The 26,453-nt window shown below is 40.6% G+C and overlaps 1 protein-coding gene across 2 annotated transcripts in view; it reads right to left on the bottom strand.

The window, feature by feature from the left end:
• Positions 1-26,453, bottom strand: part of triob (trio Rho guanine nucleotide exchange factor b) — a 120,605-nt gene that overhangs the window by 81,684 nt on the left and 12,468 nt on the right. Inside the window, exon 2 of one of the 2 annotated variants that reach the window (XM_085176286.1) lies at positions 23,856-23,909. In XM_085176286.1, coding sequence (XP_085032412.1) covers positions 23,856-23,909 — 54 coding nt within the window. Of the gene's footprint in view, positions 1-7,284; positions 8,367-23,855; positions 23,910-26,453 lie in introns of those variants that run through there. The other variant, XM_085176285.1, reaches the window with a different exon arrangement.

Genomic DNA, 26,453 nt, shown 5'->3' with positions numbered 1-26,453 from the left:
AAGTACTGTATTTCAATTTATATTTACACATTTTTCAATAACTCCCTGCACCCATTTGTACACATTTCCAATTTTCCTAGCGAAATATAAAGAAATGGGGGGTGGCTCGAGGCTTTTGCATAGCACTGTATTAAAACAAAAGAAGCACACACAACAATCTCCTCCTTTCACTACATGCGACCCTTCATTTACAAGTCTACTGAGCATGAAATAAAGCTTTTCAATCACAGATTCTTTGTTCATAGCGGTCTCATAATGAGTACAATCCATTTTACTGGTGGCGTGCATTCAGCACCCTGTAATATGAATAATGCTTGTCCACAAAATATGGCCTTTATAGTACGCTTTTTATTATTATAACATATTACAACAATTTAAACAGGAAATAAAGACAAAGGGCCTTAGCAACATATCTTTCCTCAAATCTAGAAAGTATCAGGATATGCCAGCTGATGAATGCGAAACATAGGATGACAGACATGACAGATCATCTAGACATATGCAATGCATAACAGTTTGTCATTCATCACAGGCAGAAATGTGGGCAGCGACATATGCACTTAAACACTCTCAGTCTCTTTGCACATTTGTTTATGGAGACATTGTGCAGACATCCATCAAAGGTGCAAATAACACATAATGCGTGAAATAAGACAATTCTGTGGGTTGCGAGGCGTGCTCTTTGTAGCAATTTGCATTTCCACTACATATTTAGGTCGTGCACCATACTCTGATATTGTTTTACTTTATTTTATTTTTTTAATTTAATGGATATTCAGTATGGTTCAAAACCATGTAATATTCACGATCCCAACAAGTCATCGCAAATGGCTACCCTGCCCTGAGCCTGGTTCTGCAGGAGGTTTCTTTCCATTAAAAGGGAGTTCTTCCTTTCCACTTTCGCCAAGTGCTTACTGATTGGCTGTTCTCTGATTTTTGGGGTTTCCCTGTAATATTGGAGGGTCTTTACCTTACAATGCTTTTGCGCTATATAATTGGAGATTATGTATCGGAATTTCAGAAGCGGGACCACGCCTCCTTCTGGTTGTCATCTATATAGGTTCCCCCCAGTTCTGCAAACTGTTCATTCTTGTTTACATGCCCCACCCTCCCTCCCTCCTTGTTCTCAATTCTTTAACTTCTTCACTCCTATTTAGTACGTGGGGATCTGCCAGGCCCAGGAGCTGTCGCCAGTCCCCTTCGAGGCCTTCCCCAAACCGCAGCTCAATTCATGTCCAAGCATTCACCTTTCCCTACTAAAACGCTGTCAAACCTACAATGAGGACGTGGGCCCAGCTAGTGAAATAAAAGTAAAAATAATTGAATTGAATAGAAGAAAAGGTCAGAATGATTTTTTCTCTCTTTCTTGCAATCAATAACAAGCAAAAAGCAAAGACGATCTCGTACAGTTTGCTCATTTGTACAATAATGCAAACTGCTGTATGTTTAGTAGTGGCAGCAACTTGGCAAAACTTGTGTTTTCATGTTGCCCGAGGGTCAGTCAACCCTTACAGTTTAGTTGAGCTTAAGACATAAAATTGCAGCTTGCATTTAACTTCACGTGAGATCTTAACTGAGCCTGTATGTGGGAGTAAAGAGCTTCATGCATGGTTTCGAAACTGTAATGTTTCTGCGATTCCAAAATTCCACAAAGAACATTGCGTTTTCACTCCTGTTGCTCTGCATGAATTTAGAAAGCAGAGTTGGAGCAAGAGGTGATGACATAGATTCACTCTGTTCAGCCCTTTTTTTGTCTTTCTAACTCCAAAAGGATTGTGCCCTAAATCCATCAGTTCGCGTAGTCGTGTAGCAGAAGCATGGCAATCCTTTTCCCTTTGCCCTCCTAACTCCGGGCTGGAAAGACTCGCATACTAATCTGAATACACTACTGGAGAACAGATTGTCTTCAGTGTTGTACTAATTCTTCACAGCACAGACTGAGAACATCCTACATCGTTTCCAATCTGGGTTACAGGCTAGTTTTTAGAAGGCTTTATTGAGATGTAATGGGGGAATGAATGCAGTAAGTTTAGACAGTAATGTAGAAATTCTACGAACCCCCAACCAAAATTGCAACACATGCAGAGATAATCGCAAGCAATTGCTTCACCTACAAGCGCTGTAACAACATCTCATAATCCAAAATGAGCATATGCGCGTCGTCTTTCCACAGAAAGTTGGAAATCACAGCCTCGATGCACAGGGCCAATCCCTTTGATTCCAATCCGTCAGACCACAGGCTAGACTGAACACGGTGCATCTGTGCAGCCTGCCATGCCACATGATGCCAATCCTCTGGCTCATAACCTCGTAACCTCAAACTCAGACCAATTACAAGCCAGGCTAAATGTAGTGCAGTGGAACAGATCAGGCATGCAGCATAATGCTGCAGAAATGCTACAGTACAATTCCACTGGCCGATATCGTGACCATCCCACCAAAAATTTGATAACGTGCACTCCAGCTGCCAGCGAGGATAACTGTGGTGAGATTCAGAGATTTAGAGCAGCACTTGCTATGAAATGAATTTCATACTAAAAATGTGCACCCAGCATTTTATCATACAACAATATTTTACCGGACAAATCTAACAAATTACAGCTGTAAGAATGCAAGACGCTTTAAAATTAAGTGGTGACCACGTATGAAGATTTACAATGCAAGAGCAACATGAACTGCAGTGCAGTTCATATGCTTCTTCCATACTTCAGTTCTGGGTCAGAGCCCAGTATGTGACCCTCACTATGTGTTAGTGCTAAAAGAGAGAACTGGGAGTCATTTGTTGCACTGCTCAGCATGGTTTGGCTCAGTATATGTGCAGCTTTTAGGGAACGGCGCAGACACTGAGGAAGTGTGGGAGCGGATTCATTTATGGGGCCAATATACCCAGTCAGAACAGCTTGTTGGACAGTCCAGAAGCTTTGGAAACTGCCTGACATATATCTAACCCTGTCATTGTTACATATACAGAAAGGCACACTTGTAGCTTTAAAGGTTCTGTATGTGTACGAATGTGTGCTGGTGCTGTTCTGGCTGGTGCTTGACGGTGCAGCAGTGTGACTGACATCCTTTGTGAGCCTCTCAGAATAGTGCTCCCTCAGAGGGACGGATGTGCCAATTCATAAGCTTTTTGGATAAAAGTAAAGAGAACTTTGGCAGAAAGCAGGGTACAGGCCACAGACGCTCCATAAACTGTACATAAAGGATGGAAATAGTCACTGTGATGCCACCCACTAGTCTTGGAAACCTTAACCTTAGGATTTTGCATGCCATTATATTAGCTCTTTAAGAAAGTTTGGGAGAGAGGGCGAGCTGTTACACTATTCGTTAACACTAGCAACCCTGGTTAGCAAGCTGTATCCATAAATGTTGCACAAACCTGTATTTGCTAGTCAGTGGAGATTAATATCAATAAAACACTAGCAAACTTCAACAGAACATTGGTCACTAATACCGAAACACATTCATCTTGGAAGGGATGTACCACACAGCAAGCCATAGTATTTGTTAGATAATGTCATTAAAAATGTCGTAACATGCACTGACAGCATAAGTCCAAGTCCAAGAGGTCCAGCACAGTGAAACAGTGTAAGTGAGACCTGGCAGACAAGCTATACATCAGCATCCTTCTGGAACCTTCTCTCTCTGAATGCATACAATCATGTTTTGGAGGTTTTTGCAGTATTTTTGATGTATTTAGCCAAAACTGTTCCAGCCAGTATTCTGGCTTACTTTGGGCTAATTGTGTAATTGTGACACTAGGTATGCCATTTGTTTTAAGCTCAATAAGCTCCAAATTTCTATTTTTGAATCAGAGTTGTTCAAAATAGCTCTTGCTTAGCCTATACTGGACGCTAGCACAAACCATCAGTTCATCCGCTGTCTGACAAACGCTGCTCCAGGTCCTGTCACTTTAAACAAGCTTTCTTCTAACTGGCTGCCTCTCAGTCTGAAATGCCAGTGGGTGGTTCTGCTGGGCTCACAGACAGAAATAAAGATATATCTATGACATCATACATATCTAAGAGTAGAGATAATGTATAGTGTTTAACACGAGCATCCACCATTGCACCACTAGTGCAAAAGTAAGGCAGAAAATTAAAAAAGCACAATAACAACAACAACAAAATCTTCAACACGCAGCTTATACAATTCAATACTGAACTGTTGCAGCTATTTTTGCAATCTTTTACAACAGGCTTAGAAAAGCATCTTTAAGCTCATTTAGCACATCCATTCACACATCACCTAGATTTGTCATGTGTCTGCCATATGAAGCTGTCGTGTTGCGCTCTATTTCTGCTCATCCCCCTAGTGTGTAGTGGAGATCAAGCTACCTGTCCCTTCATGTATGAATGTTTGGCCTGGTCTCTATGACAAGCAGGGCAGTCATCATGTCCCTGGTGTGACAACCAGGCCTAGGAAGTGAGTGTTGCTCTGTGCAACAGGGTGATAAGATAAACAACAGCAAACTCTGTCATCGTGCTCTCTCTTGTTCTGCTCCTCTCCCTCTGATACTCTTTCTAGGCTCTTCAGCTGTAAACCACCTGCATTTATTTATTCTTGGCGCTTTCATTCACACGTCTTCCTCACATACAAAGCCACTTCTAGCAGCCCCTGCCCCACTCCACTAATTCTGCGACCTTCATCGGGAGCTGGCAGGGGGCCTGGGGACTGTGGCGAGCTCAACTTTCATCGGGTTTCTCATATTGTTGTTACAGTGTGGCTTACAGCAAAAATAACACTTTGCTCCAACCGCAACCCCTCGACCGGGATATAACCCCTAAACCCAACAGAAAGAGGCCATGAATAAATCATAACAAACTGGAAAGGTAGAATACAAAAAACGAATACCACGCTGTGGCTCTCACACTGTGCTTAAATCTCAAATCTGCAATGCCGCTCCTTCAGATAAAACACTGCTATCATGGATTCTTCTTTTTTTTCCTATAAATTTTTTAAATGCTGCTCGGCACGTTACTACAAACAGCACAATGTTTAAAACAAGCTGAATGAAAACTTAAATGCAACCTTTCAACACAATGTCACTTGCGTAAATAAGTTATTATAGGAATTATCACAGGAAAACCTAAGAGATGACAGACTGAAACTAAATATATGTTAAAGATTAAAAGCCCCGCTGAATGAACGAGTCATCGTCCAGAACAAACCGCGGGACTAACAGCTCTGTAAAATCATGTCCAAGTCAAACAATACAACAAATACAACTCGACCCCTAATTATAACTCTTATTTAGCAGAGTGTGTGAGCAGTTGAGGGGCAGTGCAAAGATAAACAATGGTCAGCAGTCTTATGCAAGCCACCGATTGTGCATGTGAAGGCTGTTTCACTGAGCTGTTTGTGAGGGAGGCCGACGAAGGGTACAATCAAAGTTTCAATGCTGGATAATGAACTACTGTGGTCACATCTGTGCCCTCATAATAGTGCATCGCTACGCAAAACACTTGCATATACACTCCTGGAATTATCTTGCAAGTGTAGCACTTTGCAGCGATATATACATGAGGTCTGCAGAACTTGGGAGTGAGCCTGCGGTCATGAGACCACGTGTGCGGCTGTCTGTTTGTATGTGCAGCTGTTTCATTTGCGATCCGGTTAGAATACACCTTGAGAGATTATAAGTCCTTTATGTGTTCTTATTAAGATGCTACAGCTGTTTCTCTGTTCTGTTCACAGCTCACTGAGTCTGAATAACAACCTCAGTGTTTAAGTCTCCTCCTCGCTTTGTTCTTTGCACTTTTCATCTCTTGTGTGACGTCCTTTCACTCTGTCTGTCTCCATTCTCACCTCCCTCTGCAGTTTGACTGTATTTGCTTCTGACATACTTGGCATTCCCCTCAGCCTCACTACTAGTAACCCACTGTTTCGGTTTGTTTCTGTTTGGCATTACTTAGTTTAGTCTTAAATCTTGGGTTGTGGGAAAAGTTAACCTCTGCTGAAATAAATGATGCAGGACGACAGCATCAGGTTTTTTGATCCTGGCGATGTCAACAACAGAGGACGGCCTTTCAATTGGAAGCGCTCAGCATTTTGCATCTATCCGGCTTTTATAGGGCAGGAGAGCCATAACAGAATATAAAAATGAGACATCTGAAGTGCTGCAGCATGAAGGGGGTTTTAAAGTTTTGAAAATCTGCAACAAAGTTTGATGGGCCTGTCACTGCTTTAATTTCCCTCAATAACATTCATCAGAACATCACAGTGCACACATACTCATGCTTTTACAGTACTGTTGATCATCGGGCCAAAAGACTAGGTCAGTGCGCTTTACTATACAAAACAAAAGCTCAATCAGTCTCAGGTGCAAAGATTGATCCAAGCGTTGCCTTAGTGTATGTATTTTAAATTAAACTATGCCAGCGGCTTCATATATCCTCCCTCAGCTGGCTCTATTTGGATCTCACTCTGCTGTGTACCCATCGTGACAAATCGCACCACTTCTCCTAATCGCCTCAGAAGTCATCTACTCAGACACCTGCATTCATTACCCCTACAGGTACTCAGTCTTGTGATTAAACTAGTGTAGAGGAAGAAAAAAAAGATGTTTTTTACTACAAAAAGATGGGTAGCTGTCATTTCTTCTAGTGGCATTAGAGGAATATATTAAGGAACTAAAACCATCCCAATGCTATGCACAATATGTGAATCTTTCCATCAAGACCAGCTGTACTGGTCAATCTGTTTCAACACATGGCACTGACCCACTGTGGCTGTGCAGACTGACTATAATGCACCCTTAACACCCAATAAACAAATATAAGATTTTGTTTTCTTCCTATTTATATGGTAATATAACTTACAGTTCTTAGTCTCAATCACTCTTACTACCTACTTAACAGGAAAATGATAACCTTTTCAAGCATCCGACAATGTACACATAGACAGACTCTCTTGTCCCTCCGACTGCCATAAACATCAAAACACAAACCCCTACATCTTGGCTCCTGTGACCTAAAGAGCAACACAGCTCAATAAAACCACAGGCTTAAAAACTGCTTTGATACAGCTGTATTGCATTAAAGCCATTCTGCACTAATCACGGGACACAAACATCACAACTGAGAAAGCATTGTGAGGCCTAATGAGGCTCCTGATCACGAACATTAAATAAGGAGGGAAAATAAATACATCTCTGGAGATGTATGAATGAATTTTGGTAAATATCTCTTCGTGGACATTATTATTTTTTAACCACACACCGTGTCTCATCACAGGATTTTGGGTAAGCATAGCAAAATACATTTATAATAAACAATACTCTACCTGATAGCCTGATCAGGGTTTTTCCAGCCTGGGCGTACTGCCAGCTGTGGTTATCCAGCACTGCCATGGGTAAACTAAATCCAGCAGCAAACCATTCCAATCTATATATTCCTACACTACATCCTATCAAAATTTACAGCGGCTATCACCCCTACCCATTCTAGCTTTCTGATTATACCACTGTGACATGGTGAGGAGGCAACTAAACAACAGCCGTGCCATATATTGGTCAACGCCCCGCCACCCACTGAGCTGCAGAAAGCCAAAGACACTGCCAGCTCCTTTTTGCCTTCACCAACTGGCTTTTCTTCACTATGTCTCCCCACATGTCACTAACCCCTCCCCAAAACAAGATTTAGTAACAAGTGCTGCTTTGCATTTAATAGTTACTCCCCACCCTGTGTGCCTGGCTAGGGTTAAGCCAGCCAAACAGTTGTAGCTGGTGGATTTGTGAGTGAAATAGGCTTTAATAATGATTGGTTGTAATCTGCTCTTTGACTAATACTCAGAATCTGTTGCTATGAGCTTTAGCAGTGGGCCACCTCAGGGCCCTTAATGTAAATAATGTCCTTCTTGTCATCTCTTCAAGTGTATTTACATACAGTGTGTCTGCTGGGACTTGGATCTTCTTCACCTGATACAGTTAGTCTTTAAAATTGATTGATGAAGCACGCACACACACTAATAATCAGTTTGTTCATTTGTGTGAAAAGCTTTTATATTTTAGCCCTTGCGTCATGTTAACAAACCTCAAAATAACTGAAGCAACATTGGTGTGTAAAGTAATTAGCTTGCTGTTTTCCTATCCTATCGGGATAAATTGTATTAATATCCATCCAAACTGTTGCATTTTCTATTTTTTTTTTACAAATTGTAAAGAAAGTTTAGATCAGACTGAAAAATAAAAGGCTCAAAAACACATGATCCAGCAACCAAAAGTGTGCTTAGCGTGCATCAGCATTCAAGCCGCAGCAAAGACTTAAAGCATGACACTGAAATTTAGCATGTGCAGACATTTTTGACGCAAAAGCCATAAAAAAGACAAGAAATGTGAATACTAACATTCACATCTTTAGTATTCTCTCAGCAGCACTTTCTGGGTGCACCTACCGACTCTGTTAGCCGCCTGATGCGGTTCCGCTGTCAGCCGACCTTTCCTGTCCCTGAGAAAGCCCATGTAGTGCAACCGGAATAACACGGTCAGACTAGCCATATCCAGAGTCACAGATAACAACCCGGGGTCTCATAGGAGCTTCGAAAGGCAGCGATCCTTTCGGTTTCCTCTAACTTGTGAGGAATTTATACCCTCTGAGGTGCTGAATGTGTTCTCTGGGGTTTTGAATTAAATAGTTATCTAAGCGCACAGAACCTGAGGGTTAACTGTGCTTTGTTTTGGTTTAGATCTTCAAGTATTATCTTAGAGCGTGAAAGCTGACAGCGTCTTGTCTCTGTGAGCTGAAAGAGAGGTCTGTCCCTGATGCATGTGAAAGCAAGAAGGCCAGGTCACATATATGTGACTGATCCTGTTGGAATAAATAACTGAGAGGGATTGTCACCTCTCGGTGAGGGAGTCAGTGACATGCTGACAGATGAGTGTGTGTAATAGGTCAGGCCTTTCAAGCTGTAGATATACAACAACCTAACAGCCAATAGCATTACCTTCTAGCCATGGACTGCGTCGCCTTTCTATAAATATGCTAATTACAATTAAATGTGTATATGTCAGTATATTAGGTCAATATTAATTGTGTTGTTACACTTTAACAGATAACTGAATACAAAAAGTAAATTATTTGAAGACGATATTAGATAAAGTCTCTCATTCAGATTGTTTCCAACAGCAGTTTTTGTATTTCTTATGGATCACATTTCATGAGTTTCAAGCAGAGGGGGTAATAGAGAAAAGCAGCAGTTATGAATTTAATTGCTGCACACGCATTTTGTCTGTATTAACATTTTGAATGTAATTTTTACACTGTATCACTTTAGTTAATTAGCTCTCTTTGCCCTTTTGTTTTTATCCTGTCAGTTTCCTTTTCTTCACAACTTGCTTCATTCTTGTTCGCTGACTCGTTTGATAAGCAACGACTGTGACAAGCAGTGTGTCAAAGAGGGAGGTAAATCCGTCCAGAACTGCTTTGTGCTTTAATCAAACTATCCTTATTTGGTCCTACTGGAATAATTAATGGTTGTTAAGAGGAAGTGATATATATTTGTATCTTTTATTTCATCTATTTATTCTATAGTTTTATTAACTTTAATGCAGCTTTCATATTTGAAATTTCACTCCTAGTCCTGTGTTCACCCTATCCTGTGTTTGGACTACATATTGTGTGTATTCTTGGCCCACGTGGATCACTACAATGGGAAAGCACTTTGGGTCAACTTTGGTTATGTTTAAAAATAATAAATAATTAAAAAATATGACTCAAGCCCAACCAATATATCAACCAGTATTAGTTATTTCCCAATTTATCAGTATTGACATTTATAATCTCAGATAAATGACAATGTAAAAGGTAAAGAAGAGACGGGAGAAACATCCTTCAACCATCCTTCAAGGGCGTTCTGCTACGTCTTTGTTGGCAACACATCTTGAAAAGAGACCACGAACACCACAAGCAGATGATAAATGAGAAATCCATGAATTGTTGTGATATTAAAGCAAGAATATTTTTAAACTGTCTTAATCTTAAAAAGGGCTCATAAATAAGTACACTTTACAGACGTTAGGAAATACATGTGTTTGAAAGACAAGAAAATATCAGCCGATACAGTGGATGTTTATCGGTTGGGCTGTAAAAGATGCATACTTGATATATCAGTCATATCTGCCATATCAAGATACTATACCAAGACTGGCCATCCAAAGCTAATTGTGATCTATGTTAATAAGTTGTCACTTAGAGTAGAATTTCATTCATAGAAATGTGTTCACCAAAAGAACTATTCACGGTGGCTTCCTGTAGCCTTTAAACTGCGTCTCTGTGACCTCCAAACAGACTCCATGTTACATGCTACACAGCTACTGTAGCAGAGAGAGGGAGAGGGAGGGCAAAGGAGAACAGAAAGACCACAAGAGAAGCAGTCACTGGGAGAGGGACTATAAAGAAGATTGAATGTCCTTTTCAGTGCTGAGCGCCCATGTGCATCTGTCTGCTTGCAAACCCACAACAGTACACAGTACGAACTCACTGGGCAGCCAGCTGAGCCGCATCAACACATCAATGAAGCGGGGAGGAGGACGCTTTGTACTGCTCTGGATGCGCCATTCATCAGTTTCCTCTAACCAAACCAGCCGATTGTCCCGCTGCACAACAAAAACCGGCCAATAAAACACAGCAGACCAAATAACACTCGACAAGCAGGGCGCAGGAGGGAGAGAGCGAGAGGGACGAGTGGAGAGAGCTAGCGCCGCTGTGGTCTGATGTGTCACTAACTGCCTCAGAAGAAAGGGGGACAGAAAAGAGAAAGAGGAGGAGGAGAAAGATAGAAAGAAAGTGCTCGAGACAACACCGTGTCAGCTGTCCCTCATTCATCAAGACAGTTGTGGCCTGAAGCAGATGGGACTTGAAACGATGATGTCAGACGGTGGGAGAGAGAGGTGAGGAGCGGAGGAGAGAGAGAGAGAGAAAGAGAGAGATGGGGAAGGCACTCGTTTTTCTAAGCTCTTCCAAATCTGATGCTTGAAAATACTTTAATAGTGCAAGTGTACAAATGTGGGTTGCTAAAGTGTAGGAGAGCAAAAGTGGGCTGTCACATGGTTGCCACCTACATATATATCTGATAAAACCATGTGATCCATGCAGATCCATGTTGGTATTTGATTGATACTAGCATGATGGGATCAGTACTTTGTCCTCTAATGTCAGTATGTAGCCAACTGAATTTTATTCAATTATTTTCATTTGAAAATGTAAAAAAAATCGATTTCAAACACGAACTACGAAAAAAAAAATTTGTGCTGACTGTCACATCTATTTTATTTACATCCAATATCACATTTCAACAACAGACACTGACCCTTGCTTTAGAGACGGGTGTGTTTACATCCCAGGTTTTCAAAAACACGCTGAAAAGTGGGGGGGGGGGGGGGGGGGGGTTGTGGAAAGTAAAAGTGTGTTCATTAAAATGTGCTCAGAATTTGTAAACTGATGATGATTTATCTCAATACAAAATACTGGACACGCGTAATGCACACACACAGTATGCGATAAGTGCATTCTTGCATGGAACGGCACAGAAAGAAGTATCAGATCAGCCGACTCACGACCTGGGCTGACAGCAGCACTAACAGAGCGACAGCTGAGCTCTGATAATAGGATTAATTACTCCTACAAACCTCAGGGACAAAATTAACAATTAACACGTGATGAGCTTTAAAAGCTAGTCATTAGCGCGAGCACCGTGATGACGCTCGACTCTGCACCGGAGACGTCTGGCACACTTCGCTGACATAAAGCTGTGAACGTGACTCTCTGCAAAACATTTTTTAGTAAACAAGATTTTTAAAAAAAATAAAGGAATGCTTAAAAGAATCCAGTAGTGGCTTACTGTCCAGTCTTTCCCTTGGTAGCTGCTTTTGGAAAATAAAAAAAACAACAGAGAAAATGTGAAATAAAGTGCTGCTGAGAGCTCGCCAACTGGTAATTTCTTTCTGTAAACAGTATCTGTAATGAAAACCTCTAACAGAGCGCCGAATGATAAACAGAGAATCCGGTCCTGCAATTTGTGTCTCAACAAATCCAGCAAAACAGATAAAAACTATCATAGGCGAATCCAGCTTTTTTTTTTGATGACGTGTTTAAGCACCTGCAGGGCTCCAGTTTGCTAAAAGCAGGATAGTTCCTGTTTACAAGCTCGGCAGTCAGAGTCTGCTCCCAGAGGAAAACACAGAAACACACGTGTGTGCACATTACTCTTACTAATGTATATCTGTGTGCGTGTGTCAATGTAGTCCAGGGGGAGTTTGCGTGGACTGTTTATGAGCTCCTGTTGCACAGATCCATCACTTTCTCTTCTCCTGTCATCCTTCGTTCCTCTGCAGCCAACTTCCTAAGCACATCCCCTCTCTGTTGCCCCTCTCCTATTGCACCGTCGCCCTTCCTTGCCTTTTTTCCCCCAATCCAAAACAGTCTCTTCCAGTCATTTCCAATCACACCCTCCCTCTCCCCCTCTAACCCTATCCCCCAGTGAGTAGATTTTCACTAGACTCGTCCTCAACAAAGACCAGTGTCCTGTTGAGTACACACACAGCAAACACGGAACTACGGGGCTACAGCAGGAGGCCCCGACCGGGTCCCATGGTTATCCAGTGTTATCACAGCCCTGAAAAACAACTGGCTTAGAAAAACAGGCGCCACCGCACTATCTTATGGAACATCTGACTCATTGTACACGCATGGATACCCAAGTGATGCACAGATTCCCCACAACAGAGTGGTCAATAGTCACCAGGAGGAGAAAAGTGACATGTTTGCTCTCTGCTTCAGATAAATGATGTAAAAAAAAACACTCTTTTGCATGAGCACAAAGCTACATTTTGCAGTGAAAAAAATACCCGCATGCAGCAAATAAGCAGCACTTACTGGTGGGAGTATATTTGCAACTTGCCAATTGATTTACAACAGTGTTTCTACAGAGGGAAAAATTTCACATCAATTCAGACAGTTGAGCAGTCCCAAATCTAATCTCATCTAGATGTTTTCAGGGTTTGTTCAGGCTCCTGACTGTCTCAGTTTGTAACCATCCTCTGAGAGGAAAGGGGGGGGTGAGAAAGTAAGGGTGCGAGGACTAGGGGACGATGAGAGAAAAGACAGAAGAAGACTTCAGGATTTGTTTGTGCCTCCTCATAATTTGCTCTCTTCTATAGCCATTTCATTTTTGGTCTTTTATGACTTTGGGGGCCTCAAATTCATGCTCAACTCAGAACCACATCTGCATCCAGATTCCACCCTGACTACATATAGATAGGATGCAACACACAATCATGTTATACGTGCTTTCTGTTTTTAGCAGCGCAACTTCTCCATAGTAAACACAAACACAAACCGCACCTATGAACTAAACACGGAGCAGATGCGCAGAATTACACGCAAATAATACATAAAATGACAGTATTACTGCGAGAGAAAAAGAGAGAACGAGATGGGGAGGGACAAACACAAGTCCCTGCACTCTTTACACTCACACAGTAGGGGTCACTAGATGCATTTATCAGTTATTCATTGGTAGGAATAAACATATTTTAAAACTGAGAAGATAGCATTTATCCAATTAGTTTCTGGGAGGAAACTCCTTACCAGCAAAAAACAAAAAGATATATCACTTTTTAAGCTCCAACATCTTTTCAACATGAAAGCCATGAATTGGAATTGTTAACTGATTAGTCTTAATCCGCCTAAAGCCACTAATTACAGTGGCCAAGTTAATTATTTTATTTGCATGATTTCTTTAACATCCTGGGCCTACACTCTGGCATCTTGCTCTTTTTTCCTTCTCTAAGCTGAAAGGCTTTTGTACCAAGATGCCACGATGAATAAAATATTTGCCCTTAAAGTATACATTTTAACGTGGAACACAGCATCCTCAGGGAAAAACTGCGAGTGGCTGAGCGCTTTCGTCTTGAGCTTTAGTATTCAGCTACGGCGTTTGATTTCTGGACGTCATTCAAAAAACACATTTTCATCTAACGCTGGAAGAAAGGAATATCATCAGTCTTGGGTTCGGCAAATTACGTTGACAGCGCTGACAACTTATTACTCTGTCACAGAATACGTGCATCAGCAGCCATGTCGAGAGGGGGGAGAAAATGGAAAAAATTATTTGATTATGTGGCTTTCTGCTTTGAAAATCAGGCGTTTCTGTCTTCAGTTAACACAGCACAACTTAAAAACGCTTCCTCCCAAAATTTAAATGAGTAACAGGAAACCAATAAAGCAGACATTCCCAACATTAATGGCCCTAATATTCTCATAATCCAGCCGTATAAAACCTTATTGACAAGCAGCTTACATATTAAAAGCTTACAGGTCACTAAACCCTTTTTCTTTCCCCGCTGCCAAGAAGGTCACAGCTCGCTGTCTGCTCATGTTTTGATCAATGAATAATATGAACAGGTTATTTGATATGCCGAGCAGCTACAGGCTAACTTGTTCAGGTGCAAGCAGAAGTTTTTGGTGGCTAATATTAGCCACTGTTGGCAAACAGCATAAATCATTTGCTGATAACTTGACCACCTTGACTACTCTTTTGTACTTGCACCCCTGGTAAACATTCATCCTCTAAGTTGCCACTCTTTAACTAAAAACCTAAAAAAAAAAGATATTTTAATCACCACCGTGGACTCCAGCTGCTCGCTCAAAGTTCGTATCTTCACTTTGAAGTCGGTTCAGCTCTATTACTTGTCTTTTATGTTGAGAACTGCTGGCAAAGTGATATGCTACACCTTTATAGATTTTATATATGGTCTTGCTGGTGGTCACACCCCTTTCTATGTAAACATAACCCTTTGCAAGAGGATAGGCAAGGCCTCGTGACTCACATGCATTCGTTAGTTACCCAGCAGACCAAAAATAGGTGGTTGTAACACTGCTGAGAAGTAGCTCTAAGCATAGCTCAGCAGAGTTTAATAGAATCCAAACGCTGCCAATGGAAATAATGCATTTTTTTAATGGGCATTATGCATATGTTTTGGATTAATCGGCAAAAAAACAAACATAACAATAGATGAAAATTTCAAAGCCTGTACTTTTCTTTGCTGTGTTTGAAATAAGTCAGTCTAGCTTTGTTTTATCATATCATACTTACAAGCTTTTACAGACATGATCCGGATGGTCAGTCAGCTGACCAACAAAGCAAGCAGCATGCCAGCACAGGAGGGATTCCAGCCAGAGATGAGTAGATTGTATAGCCTCTCTCATTTAAAAGTTTCAAGTTTCAACAACTAAAGCCGTTACCATCTGGAGTGTCAACTCTTATCTTGTGTTGACTCCATATTAGTATAAACCTGCAGGGTATAAACCAATCTAATTCATAAGAAATTGTCATTATTAGTTCCGCTGCATGTGCTTAAATGCCTGAACTGAACTGTGGAATCACTATAATAGTCCAACTGCCACATTTCTGCAGTGCAACAAACCTTTGACTACAGTATTCCAGCATGAAAATGATCCAGTTCACTGCACAGATGCAACTACTATCAACAAATCCAACATCATGCTCCCACTGCTCACTTGAATGAATGAAGAGAAATTTTAGAACAGGAAATCAGATGTTTTGTCATAAATCAGCACTGCTCCTGCAGCAGCTCAAGCATTGAAAAGTGAAATTACGGTCCTTTTGAAAAGGATGGAGCAGGCGTTGCAATGATATTCCTCTGTCCTCGGAGCAGCCGAGCATCCTTTATATCCCTGGAAACAAGCAGCAACCAGCAAGCACACGTATACACCCCCCACACACACACACACACACACACCCTTCCTGTTCAGCCCCTCCCCCGAGATGGCTATTTCCAGCAAGCAATTGGCTGATGCGCAGGGGGAAGAGGTTGATGGCGAGTGGATGGGTGATAAGAATGGAAACCCTGACTTCCTATGCTTCAGTGCTCTCCAGGAAAAGGCCAGCTAAGTGACAGAGGACAAGATGATAATGATGTGAGAAGTAAGAATGATATGATGGTGTGGAGGATAGGGAGGAGGCGCGGTGGGATCTAAGCTGCTGAAGATGAGCTGCATCATCTAAATTCTAATGAAATGCTGTCTGGAATACGTCTGGATTTTATTACTATTAACATGAAGTTTTGCAGACAGAGGATTCTGATGAAAAGAGTGGACCTGACGTTAACGGTGCAGAGGAACTCACTGCCTGAACGTCAGGCCAGATACATTTCACAACAGATGGAACCAATTAGCAGACAGCATGGCGGTGTAAATTTCTGCATTTAAAATGCGTGCTTGTATGTGTCAGGGAAACCCGATCAGCAGTGCATGGTAATAAGGAAAACAAATATCGATAAAGCTATGAATGACCTAATCCTCAAGGGAATATTGGTAATAGTGTTGGGGTGTAGCTGGAGGTGTCTGAATGTCCATAGGTTGTGGAGATGGAGCGGTAGCTGATCCCAGCTGACAGAGTTAAAAGCAAGGTGCACCATGCACACTCTGACATCCTACAACCAATTTAGAACCACCAAATAACCTGACATGCCTCTCTTTGGACTTTGAGAGAGGGAGAATATGCACAGAAAGGCTCAAGCTGACCTACAGGTACAAGCAGAAAGGTTCCTGGTGACAGTGATAACCACTGCACCACCCACACAATGGCTCTGAAATCCCTTAAAGCAGCGGTCCCCATCCCCCGAACCACGGACCTGTACCAGTCCGTGAGTCGTTTGGTACCGGACCGCGAGAGTTGAGGCTTGGGTGTGAAATTTATGGTTTTCAGTGATTTTAGCGGTTTTTGTTTTGTTTTATCGTTTTTATCGTTAACTTGGTTTCCCTGGGTCTTTTCCCATGTGTTATGAATAAATCTTTTATTTTGGTACAGGTACTGGTTTTATTTTGTTGTATTTATCCGCGACACCTTAAAGGCCGGTCCGTGAAAATATTGTCGGATATAAACCGGTCCGTGGCAGAAAAAATGTTGGGGACAGCTGCCTTAGAGCAACACATTTAAACATGTAGGGTAACACTATAAGTAAATGGTCAGGTGGTAAATTTCCAGATGTAATGTGGGTTATTTTTACATGGTACCTACCTACATCATTGCCTTCCTATGATGGCAATGAGTACTGTATAAAGAAAGATTGTATAAAGAAAACAATCACATTTACTTCCTACAATTTACATGGTTATTACCTTTAAAATAAATCTCAGACACTACTGGACCCATTAAAACACATGCACATTTTCAATCAGTTTAATCATCATCCTTTTATTCAAATAATGAATTACACAGCTTTTTGGCTCAGTAACTAATAACTCCAATAAACCTGTCCAACTCTTTTTAAGAGTAGTAATACAGATATTTAAAGCTATGCTCAAAATTCATTATCAACTGACAAAAACATCTACTCTACAGTGTGCATGGATTAAATAAGAACAAGACTACATTTCACTAATAGGCTCCAGCTTAGACAAGCCAGAGTGTGGTTTGGAAAAAGAAACTTTTTGGATTCGATTGTCTTATTATTTGCAGCCATCGAAAATGCGGCACGGCCAAACAGATATCATTATGTTGATATCCTGTCACAGAAGGATGCAAGCTGTGCTCTTAAAAAAAAAGAAAAGAAAGACAGCCAGTGTTCTACAGCATGATCCAATTAAGGTCGTCTGCGCAAACACATACGCACACGTACAAAAGAGGTCAGGACGCACACATCCACATGCAAAAATCCACAGAAGGTTCACAAAGACACACTGCAGAGTGCAGAGTCCAGCTGTCTCTGTGTAAGACACCACAGGGAGTCTAACTGGATTTCCTCTCTTTTATCATATCTCACGAGTTTGTGTGTGTGTGTGTGTGCGTGTGTGTGTGTGTGTGTAGCTGTCAGGAAGAATTTGGTCATTTTAACTCTAATAACTATGTAGCGGCACGGGAGTCAGTTAACTCTAAACCGCGATATTATTGAGAGGCTGTGATTCATTACACATTCCAGTGAACACTTTGCAAAGTCCCTGTTCCATAGTAGTGCATGTATAAGGTCTACCTGCCATACTAAAGAGTAAGTATGCCGTAGCTGTTACACACATAGATGTTAACCACACTATGCACACCTTTTAGGCTATAGCACAAGCTACACTGACAGATATAAAATGTTATGGCACACTGTTGAATACACAATAGATGTGAGATTAATTAGTCATCTGCTTTTACAATAGTTCAAATTAGGTTCAGAGAGTCTTTAAACCACAATGTTAAACACACACGTTGTGTGCTGTGGAAGTACATCTGTGAACTTACAGACTTAACTTAGCTTTCATGACCTTTTGTTTCACCCTTTTGGTCTGTTCTCTGCATTTAAGTTGAAGTTAATTACAAATGAAGCTAAAGCTTCATTTAGATACCAGATAGAAAAAAGAGCAAGTAAACAATCAAACAGTCAAGCACACACACACTCTACACTCCAGAGTTTAGTGTTTCCAATCCTGGCCTTTGCAGGGGAGGAAAAAAAAAGATCCAATGAACTCCAGAGAAAACCACTTCCTCTTTGCTTAGAAGTTTGTGTGTGTGTGTCTGAGTGAGTGAGCCTGCCTGCCCGTCTTACCCGCGGTGCACATGGTTAGCATTCAAAGCCTAGTTCAATAGGAACCACACAGTGAGCTCAGTATGGGCAGAATGGGAGACTGAGCTCACAGCTGAATTAAACTGAACAGAAACATATGGAGGAAATCAGAGGAGAGGAATGGAGGAGAGGAGAGTTGTTGTTTTTTTTTCAGTCAACAAGTATAAGACTGAAAATCGCTCTCATCTAATTCACTGTTGACTGTCTGCGCTAGAAATTATTAGGCCAGAAAAAGAGATGAAAATCATCCTGACTAAACTGGCAGTTGGCTACTGTTGCAGATGATTATTTTGGAATGAGCCTCAGCATATCTGGGGAATAGTCCAACACTTTACTCTAAGCATGCTTAGTCTGTAAATCCATATGCATGCAACAGTGTTTTGGGGACACTTGTGATTTTGTGGTTAAGTGTCTTCTACAAACTATCTCGGATGTAAGTAATGCATTTTTTTAATCTCCTCTTCTATGACAAATTGAAATGAATTTGTAACGCTCAATCCTGTTAATGCATAAATCAATGCATAAAAATTAAATAAAACAGAAAAGTGATAATATAAGCAAGGAAGTAAACCTCCACAGTATGTGCAGAATAAAAGCACCAATGTTTAGATGTGGGATGGATCCCTGCCCCTGTGTGGCACTGCGTGCTACTAGTGGAACAGATGAGTGCTGGCAGATCAGACAGACGAGGCAGGTTGTTTAGAGTTTATGGGATGCAGAAACATCACTCACCACTAAAGCAAGACCTAAAAATCTACCAATTCCCAGCATTACTTACACTTTTAAACCTAAATGATAACATAACTGATCGATCTTCTCTTTCTATGAAATATGCAGCATATCTCCCAATGAATGAAACAGGCTGTTATTGTTGTTCAAAAATAGCTGTATGCAGATTATGTAATATTACCTAACATGGCTCTGTTTTTTGGCTATAAGTGTGATTCTAATAATGGAATCCGTTCTCTGAACCACTGCTTGGCCCACACGATGCTGCAAATATCTTCATTTGAGCGACTTCATCCAGTATTTCTCTTCATTAGGATGCCATTTCATATGCCAATGCTAACATAAAACATTAGGTTTTCTCTCTATATATTTTTATTTGGAAAGACCTGCATCCATACAAAGATGTGGGAAAACCACAGCTTTTGTTATATCCTCACAACATTTGATTTTTTCATGAAAACTGCTGTACCCAGGCTCTACGGAGAAGTAAATTGTAACAATGAGGAAAGCTTGAGTGCAGCAGAAAGGGCTACATTGCTGTAACTTACAACATGTGGGCATCACGGGCCAATAATTCATGTGACCATCAGCTCATTATCTCACAGAGGAATGGCTACTGCTGTCTTATGTTCAAAAATATCTCCAATAGTAAGGTAGTCCACATTCACTTGCATTCTTTGCATCCAGTGAAGTTGGACTAGACTGTAACACAAAGAGTTTATCAGGTGCTTGTAATACTTATGATAGGTCATAATGATAGTGTTGATCAGTCTGCCTGCTAGACAATCCCATTTTATCTTAAACAAAATGAGTGAAGTAAAAGGAATGGACTGAGAACTTTATCTTATTAGATAAAACAGATATTTACAAAGTTTACCTTTGTGGATTTTAATTGCAAAAACCGGTGAGAAATTGTAATATATTGCAATATATGAGCAGTAACGCGATTACTTTTTTCAAGTAACGAGTAATGTAAGGGATTACTATTGCAAAAAAGTAATTTGATTACTGTTACTTTCCCATGTGTTACTGCCTTACTAAACCGTCGTGATTTTGTTTGTGATAGTGTCTCATGACGATGCCGTACAAGCATGTGACGCTCCTGGCAGCAACAGATGTGCGCAGATCAACAATGGAAAATATGGAGTGTGGGAGCGAGTGCGACCGTGCAGCGTTTAAAGCGTGGATGTGCTGACATTACTTTAAGTTTTATTCTGTAAAAAGTGACAAAAACATTAGCGTCCACTGTACACTCTGCGTGGGAATAAAACTTATTTCTAGGAAGCCGCCACAGGAATGTGAAATTTACAGAGAAACCTCAGGATCTTCCCACTGATATGACCACTGCGGCACCGGGCAAACCTCTGATATCCCCACTCCTGCTAAACAGGTGAAAATACAGTGGCTTGCAAAAGTATTCTGCCCCCTTGAACTTTTCCACATTTTGTCACATTACAGCCACAAACATAAATCAATTTTAGTGGAACTCCACGTGAAAGATCAATACAAAGTGGTGCACACGTGAGAAGTGGAACGACAATCATACATGATTCCAAACATTTTTTTTTACAAATAAATAACTGAAAAGTGGGACTCAGTCCCCTGAGTCAATACTTTGTAGAACCCCCTTTTGCTGCAATTCCAGCTGCCAGTCTTTTAGGGTATGTCTCTACCAGCATTTCACACCTAGAGACTGAAATTCTTTCCCATTCTTCTTTGCTAAACAGTTCCAGCTCAGTCAGATTAGATGGGCAGCGTTTGTGAACAGCAGTTTTCAGATCTTGCCACAGATTCTCGATTGGATTTAGATCTGGACTTTGACTGGGCCATTCTAACACATGGATATGTTTTGTTTTAAACCCTGGCTTAAACCATATTTGACAGTGGGGATGGTGTGTTCAGAGTTATGTGCAGCGTTTTGCATTTTGTCCAAAAAGTTCTAAAGACTAATAGTTGTCCTATGGACAGATTCCCCCACCTGAGCTGTAGATCTCTGCAGCTCGTCCAGAGTCACCATGGGCCTCTTGGCTGCATTTCTGATCAGCGCTCTCCTTGTTCGGCCTGTGAGTTTAGGTGGACGGCCTTGTCTTGGTAGGTTTACAGTTGTGCCATACTCCTTCCATTTCTGAATGATCGCTTGAACAGTGCTCCGTGGGATGTTCAAGGCTTGGGGAATCTTTTTGTAGCCTAAGCCTGCTTTAAATTTCTCAATAACTTTATCCCTGACCTGTCTGGTGTCTAAATCCAATCGAGAATCTGTGGCAAGATCTGAAAACTGCTGTTCACAAACGCTGTCCATCTAATCTGACTGAGCTGGAGCTGTTTTGCAAAGAAGAATGGGCAAGAATTTCAGTCTCTAGATGTGCAAAGCTGGTAGAGACATACCCTAAAAGACTGGCCTCTGTAATTGCAGCAAAAGGTGGTTCTACAAAGTATTGACTCAGGGGGCTGAATAATTACGCACACCCCACTTTTCAGTTATTTATTTGTAAAAAATGTTTGGAATCATGTATGATTTTTGTTCCACTTCTCACGTGTGCACCACTTTGTATTGGTCTTTCATGTGGAATTCCACTAAAATTGATTCATGTTTGTGGCTGTAATGTGACAAAATGTGGAAAAGTTCAAAATACTTTTGCAAGCCACTGTAGATTTAAGAGCGACAGGACTTAGTCCTGCTGAATCTTTGATTTTATTAATTTTTTGCTGTGTTTTACTTGCATTTATTTGAAAGAGTGAGTGTAAACACAAAACATTATTTTATTTTATATGCTGGAATATGCAGAAAATAGGTTTAAATGTTAAAGAATTTCTTCAAGTCAAAGACTGTTGCATGTAATTTAATTTTTTGCTTAATGCAATGTGCATAAAATTAAAAGATTAAAACTCATAATACAATTTTTGAAAAGAGGCTTTCCATTTGATTCAATTTAATATGACGGATTATGCATAAAAAATAAAATTGGGCTGAAAGGTCTATTGCGTTGTTACGTATTCAGGTCGTGTATCATGTTTTTAAAAAGTAACTAAGTAACTAATTACTTTAGAAAATAAGTAATCAGTAAAGTAACGGGATTACTTTTTTGGCAAAGTAATCAGTAATTAATTACTAATTACTGTTTTCAAGTAACTTGAACAACACTGATATATACACACACACACGTACACACGGGCTTAAACAATCCTTAACCCTCTTGCACTTTCTATCTAACAGGGCTGCAGACATACTCGGGTAAAGGGTAAAAGGTTGTATTCTTCATTAACATTCACAATACATGTTTAAAATGCACCACATCAGCACAAAAGCTTTTCCACAAGGACACCTGCAATTTCATGTTACAGTGTAATAGATTGCTACAGGCAATTTGCTAACCTGACACTTAATTCAACAGCAAGATGATTTTCTTCACAGTAATTGAGAATGAACAATGAACAATCAGCCATAAGCGGCCAATACAATCTGATTACCTTTGATTCACCGCGAGCAGCTCAATTTCTTAATTTCTGCCCGATTTTCACAGAAACACAAAGACACCAATGCAGCTCTAATTTTTTTCGGAATGAAGTTCAAAGTTCACAGGATTTAGCTGGCTTGTTCCAATCATTTTCACATTAACACCCATTCAGATTCTGGCAACTGGGAATAATAGCCCAAACGGTCAATTGAAAAGCAGTCTTCTTTTCATCCCTGGATGACCCAGTTGGAAAACATCAGGTCAAAACTGTGTCTCACAATCGACTAACAATGACACTCTAATTCTGTAAAACCCCACATGATATGCTTTTTTTGTTTTATTCACTCTTAGCATGACAACACAAATGCACTTTCTGTCACTCTGTGTCAGCTTTCCTGGCACGGATTACACCAATCCCTTTAATATATATCAGACTCTCTGTGGAAACAGTCCAAACACTTTTGGTGTTTTAGTCCAAGACCGATTAAACGGAATGAACCGGGGCCAAGGAGTCAGGCCCACATTTATATGGTATAATCTATGATCTAAGTGCATACACTAATATTTAACTGACCTGCTTATACCGCAAAACAAATCACCCTGGCAAGTGTGACTTGATATATTTTTAGTATGTGTGTCCTGGGGATATTAGGGCTGAGAAGCAACAAGGTCATGGTTGCTATCTGATGCACAGAGGAATATGAGTGTAATGGGATTGGACACAGAGAGCTTTGATGGAAGACAACATTTTATTTAAAGTGGACATAGTATATGGTGTGAGCCATGTTTTGGGGGTTTCAACACTGCCTCTCTTCTACCCACACAAATACATATACTATAAAACTATGCTGTCCCAGCCACGCTAAACTGGAGAGCATTTTAAGTGTGAGCCTTCCTTCTTTGGCTATAGAAGTCTTAACAAACACAAATGTGCATTTTACAGACCTCTGAGGCTTTCGTGGAATTCTGTTTGATGTGGGACAAATGAGATTATGTATAACTTATTTTGTGATCACTAACTGCGAGATTCACGGGATGTTAAGAGATCATGTGCATCTATTCCCCTCTGTAAAGGGATTTCTGATTAGTCCCTCGTGACCTACCTGAAGTTTGACCGGGGCCATCCAGTTTGGATTCACATTTTGGAAGAGAGCAATCTAAAAAGAGACAGAGATAAAAATGAGAGAGGGAGAGAGAAATTTTAAGAAAGGAAATATAGAGCTAAAGGACTGTCCAGTGACCCACTAAAGCAGCAGCATGACCTTCATCATGTTTTAGTGTCCAAACATTAAAGCCTTGGGATTACAAATGAGAGCGAGTGAGCAATTCGAGAGGAGCCCTTTGATCTGCATATCTGGACAGACCCACCCTGAGATTAAACGCCATCAGACATTTTGTACGCAGTTCTACACACACACACACACACACACACACACACACACACAGTTGTGTTTTCATATCTTAGTGGGGACATCTACCTGACATAATGCTTTCCCTAGCCACATACCCTAACCCTAACCATCAAAAATTAATGCCTAACCCTAACCATAACCTAATTGTAACCCTGATACTAAAAAATATATTTTGAGTCTCAAAAATGCCTTCAAACTCGTGCGGACAGGTATTTTGTCCCCATAACGGCCGTTGGTCCCACAAGTATAGTAACATCCCAGTTTTTGGTCCCCACAAAGATATGTAAACATGGTACAAACACACACACGCGTGCACGTTCACATAGATGTATAAATGTGCTACTATATGGGATATCTGTATTTATCAAGAATATAGGTTTTTCTGTGCTCTTAAACACACGCTTAGACATACGCTCACACACATATAGGACACCCAGCACTGATAAGTGAATTAACTTTTAAAAGATACCAAGTACAGCTGATGCCATAGTATCTACTGCCTGAGAAACCATCTTTAAGGAGATAAAATTATTCAACCAGATATGTGAAAAAGCAAAGCTGCGTGTTTGGCAATTTCTATGCTAAGCGTGTAACACTACAGTTAAGGCAAATTTGGTCTGCCCAAACTGCTAAGCTGGAATCAATAATGTCTGTTTGAGCACTTCAATTAATTCAGGATAAAATAATCAATAATGACTCATTCATAATGGATCCTCTCCTAGTCCACACATCCAGCACACAAATCTAATTTTGCCAAATTCATACATAAATAAATAAGGCAACATTACTTCAAAGGGAGCAATGATGTGAGAGACATTCCATGCCGATGACATAAACCATAGGTGTCAAACTCTGGCCCGCGGGAGCCTAATTACATTTGGCCCGCGAAGCCATACCAAATTAGAGCTGGCCTACTGGTATTATACAGCTAATATATATATATTGTTTAGTATTAAGCATTGCTTGTTCCATATTCAGTTTTTCAGCAAAACGTGTTTGAGTCCATAAGAAAAGATTCATTCTTATATCTGGAGGAATAAATATATTTCAATAAATATATTTCAATAAATATTAACGTTAGCCCGCGACTTTGTTCCAGTTTTGAATTTTGTCCCACTGTGTATTTGAGTATTTGACACCCCTGACATAAACCCTTGAAAACAAATAAAAATGAATGAAATGACTCCAGACTGTAATAGAAGTTTCCCAGAAGTCAGTGCAGGTAACAGCTGGACCAAATGACCAAATCATCTTGCAGCCTGTAGAAGACTGAGAAACTCTTTCTGGGTCGCTCAGTAGTTGTACACTATAGTGGCAAAAGATAACAGAGAGGAGAGGGGCAGCTTAGTCCTTCACTCTAACTTTTCCTGGACTCCTTTATGAAAAGAACAGCCTGGCATATGCTGTCGCCTAGCCAGGATTACAGTAAGCACCTGTTCACGCACAGTACGCTTCATTTTGTACAGTATAGATAAAGTTTTTGGTCCAGTGAAAAGCACTAACAGAATTTTCAAGAGCTTATATATACATGCATGTACAGCAGCCTGCGAGAGACAGACAGGCAGTCGGAGACGCCAAAGGGAACACAAAACAGAAGGTAACCGTCTACCAAATACTGTGAAATAAACAAACCACTAGGTTAAAAATAATTGAAAGAATCTTTACTTGTACATGAGGACAAGGTCAAGCTGTTAGGAAGTTTTAAAGTAAGTAGGAACTATCCAGATTTCTCCAAAATCTGCACAAATGAACTTCTAGAGAATAAATAATTCAGATTATTTAATGTAAGAGAATTAATATAAGAGAAATGTCATGTTTACAAAAGGGAAAACAGAGGAAAACCCTTTTAGAGCAACGATGATATAGAAAGATGTTAACCTAAATCCTGTGCCTGTTTTTGTGATCGTGTAGGAAAAGAGAGAGGGGGAAAAAAGTGAAATCGTGCACCACTAAGTGTGACCAATCAAATTCATTTGAGTGCATGTGTAAATTCGACAACAGCAGAAGCAAGAACCAGTACTTCTGCAAGCCTATACATTAGGATGGTATGTTAGTTTGATCCTCAACCCATTTTATATAAAGGCAGAGAGGCTTTGTTGGCTAAGTCCGAGGAGCACTGGGCTGGCACTGTTCACGCAACACAGATCAGAGCCTGCTGCTGCCTTCAAAGCAAGGGTGAATGATGCAGAGTCAGTCTGTTTGTGAGGGGAAGAGAGACTACACAGTTCCTGCTGGACAGAGTAAGTACAGCTGTTGGCAGAAGACAAGCAGTCACGGGCAGCACACAAG

This window comes from Neolamprologus multifasciatus, chromosome 11 (assembly GCF_963576455.1).
Source record: "Neolamprologus multifasciatus chromosome 11, fNeoMul1.2, whole genome shotgun sequence".
Lineage (NCBI taxonomy): Eukaryota > Metazoa > Chordata > Actinopteri > Cichliformes > Cichlidae > Neolamprologus > Neolamprologus multifasciatus.
The sequence above is the reverse complement of the archived record's forward strand: the minus strand, read 5'-3'. Positions and strand labels throughout refer to the sequence as shown.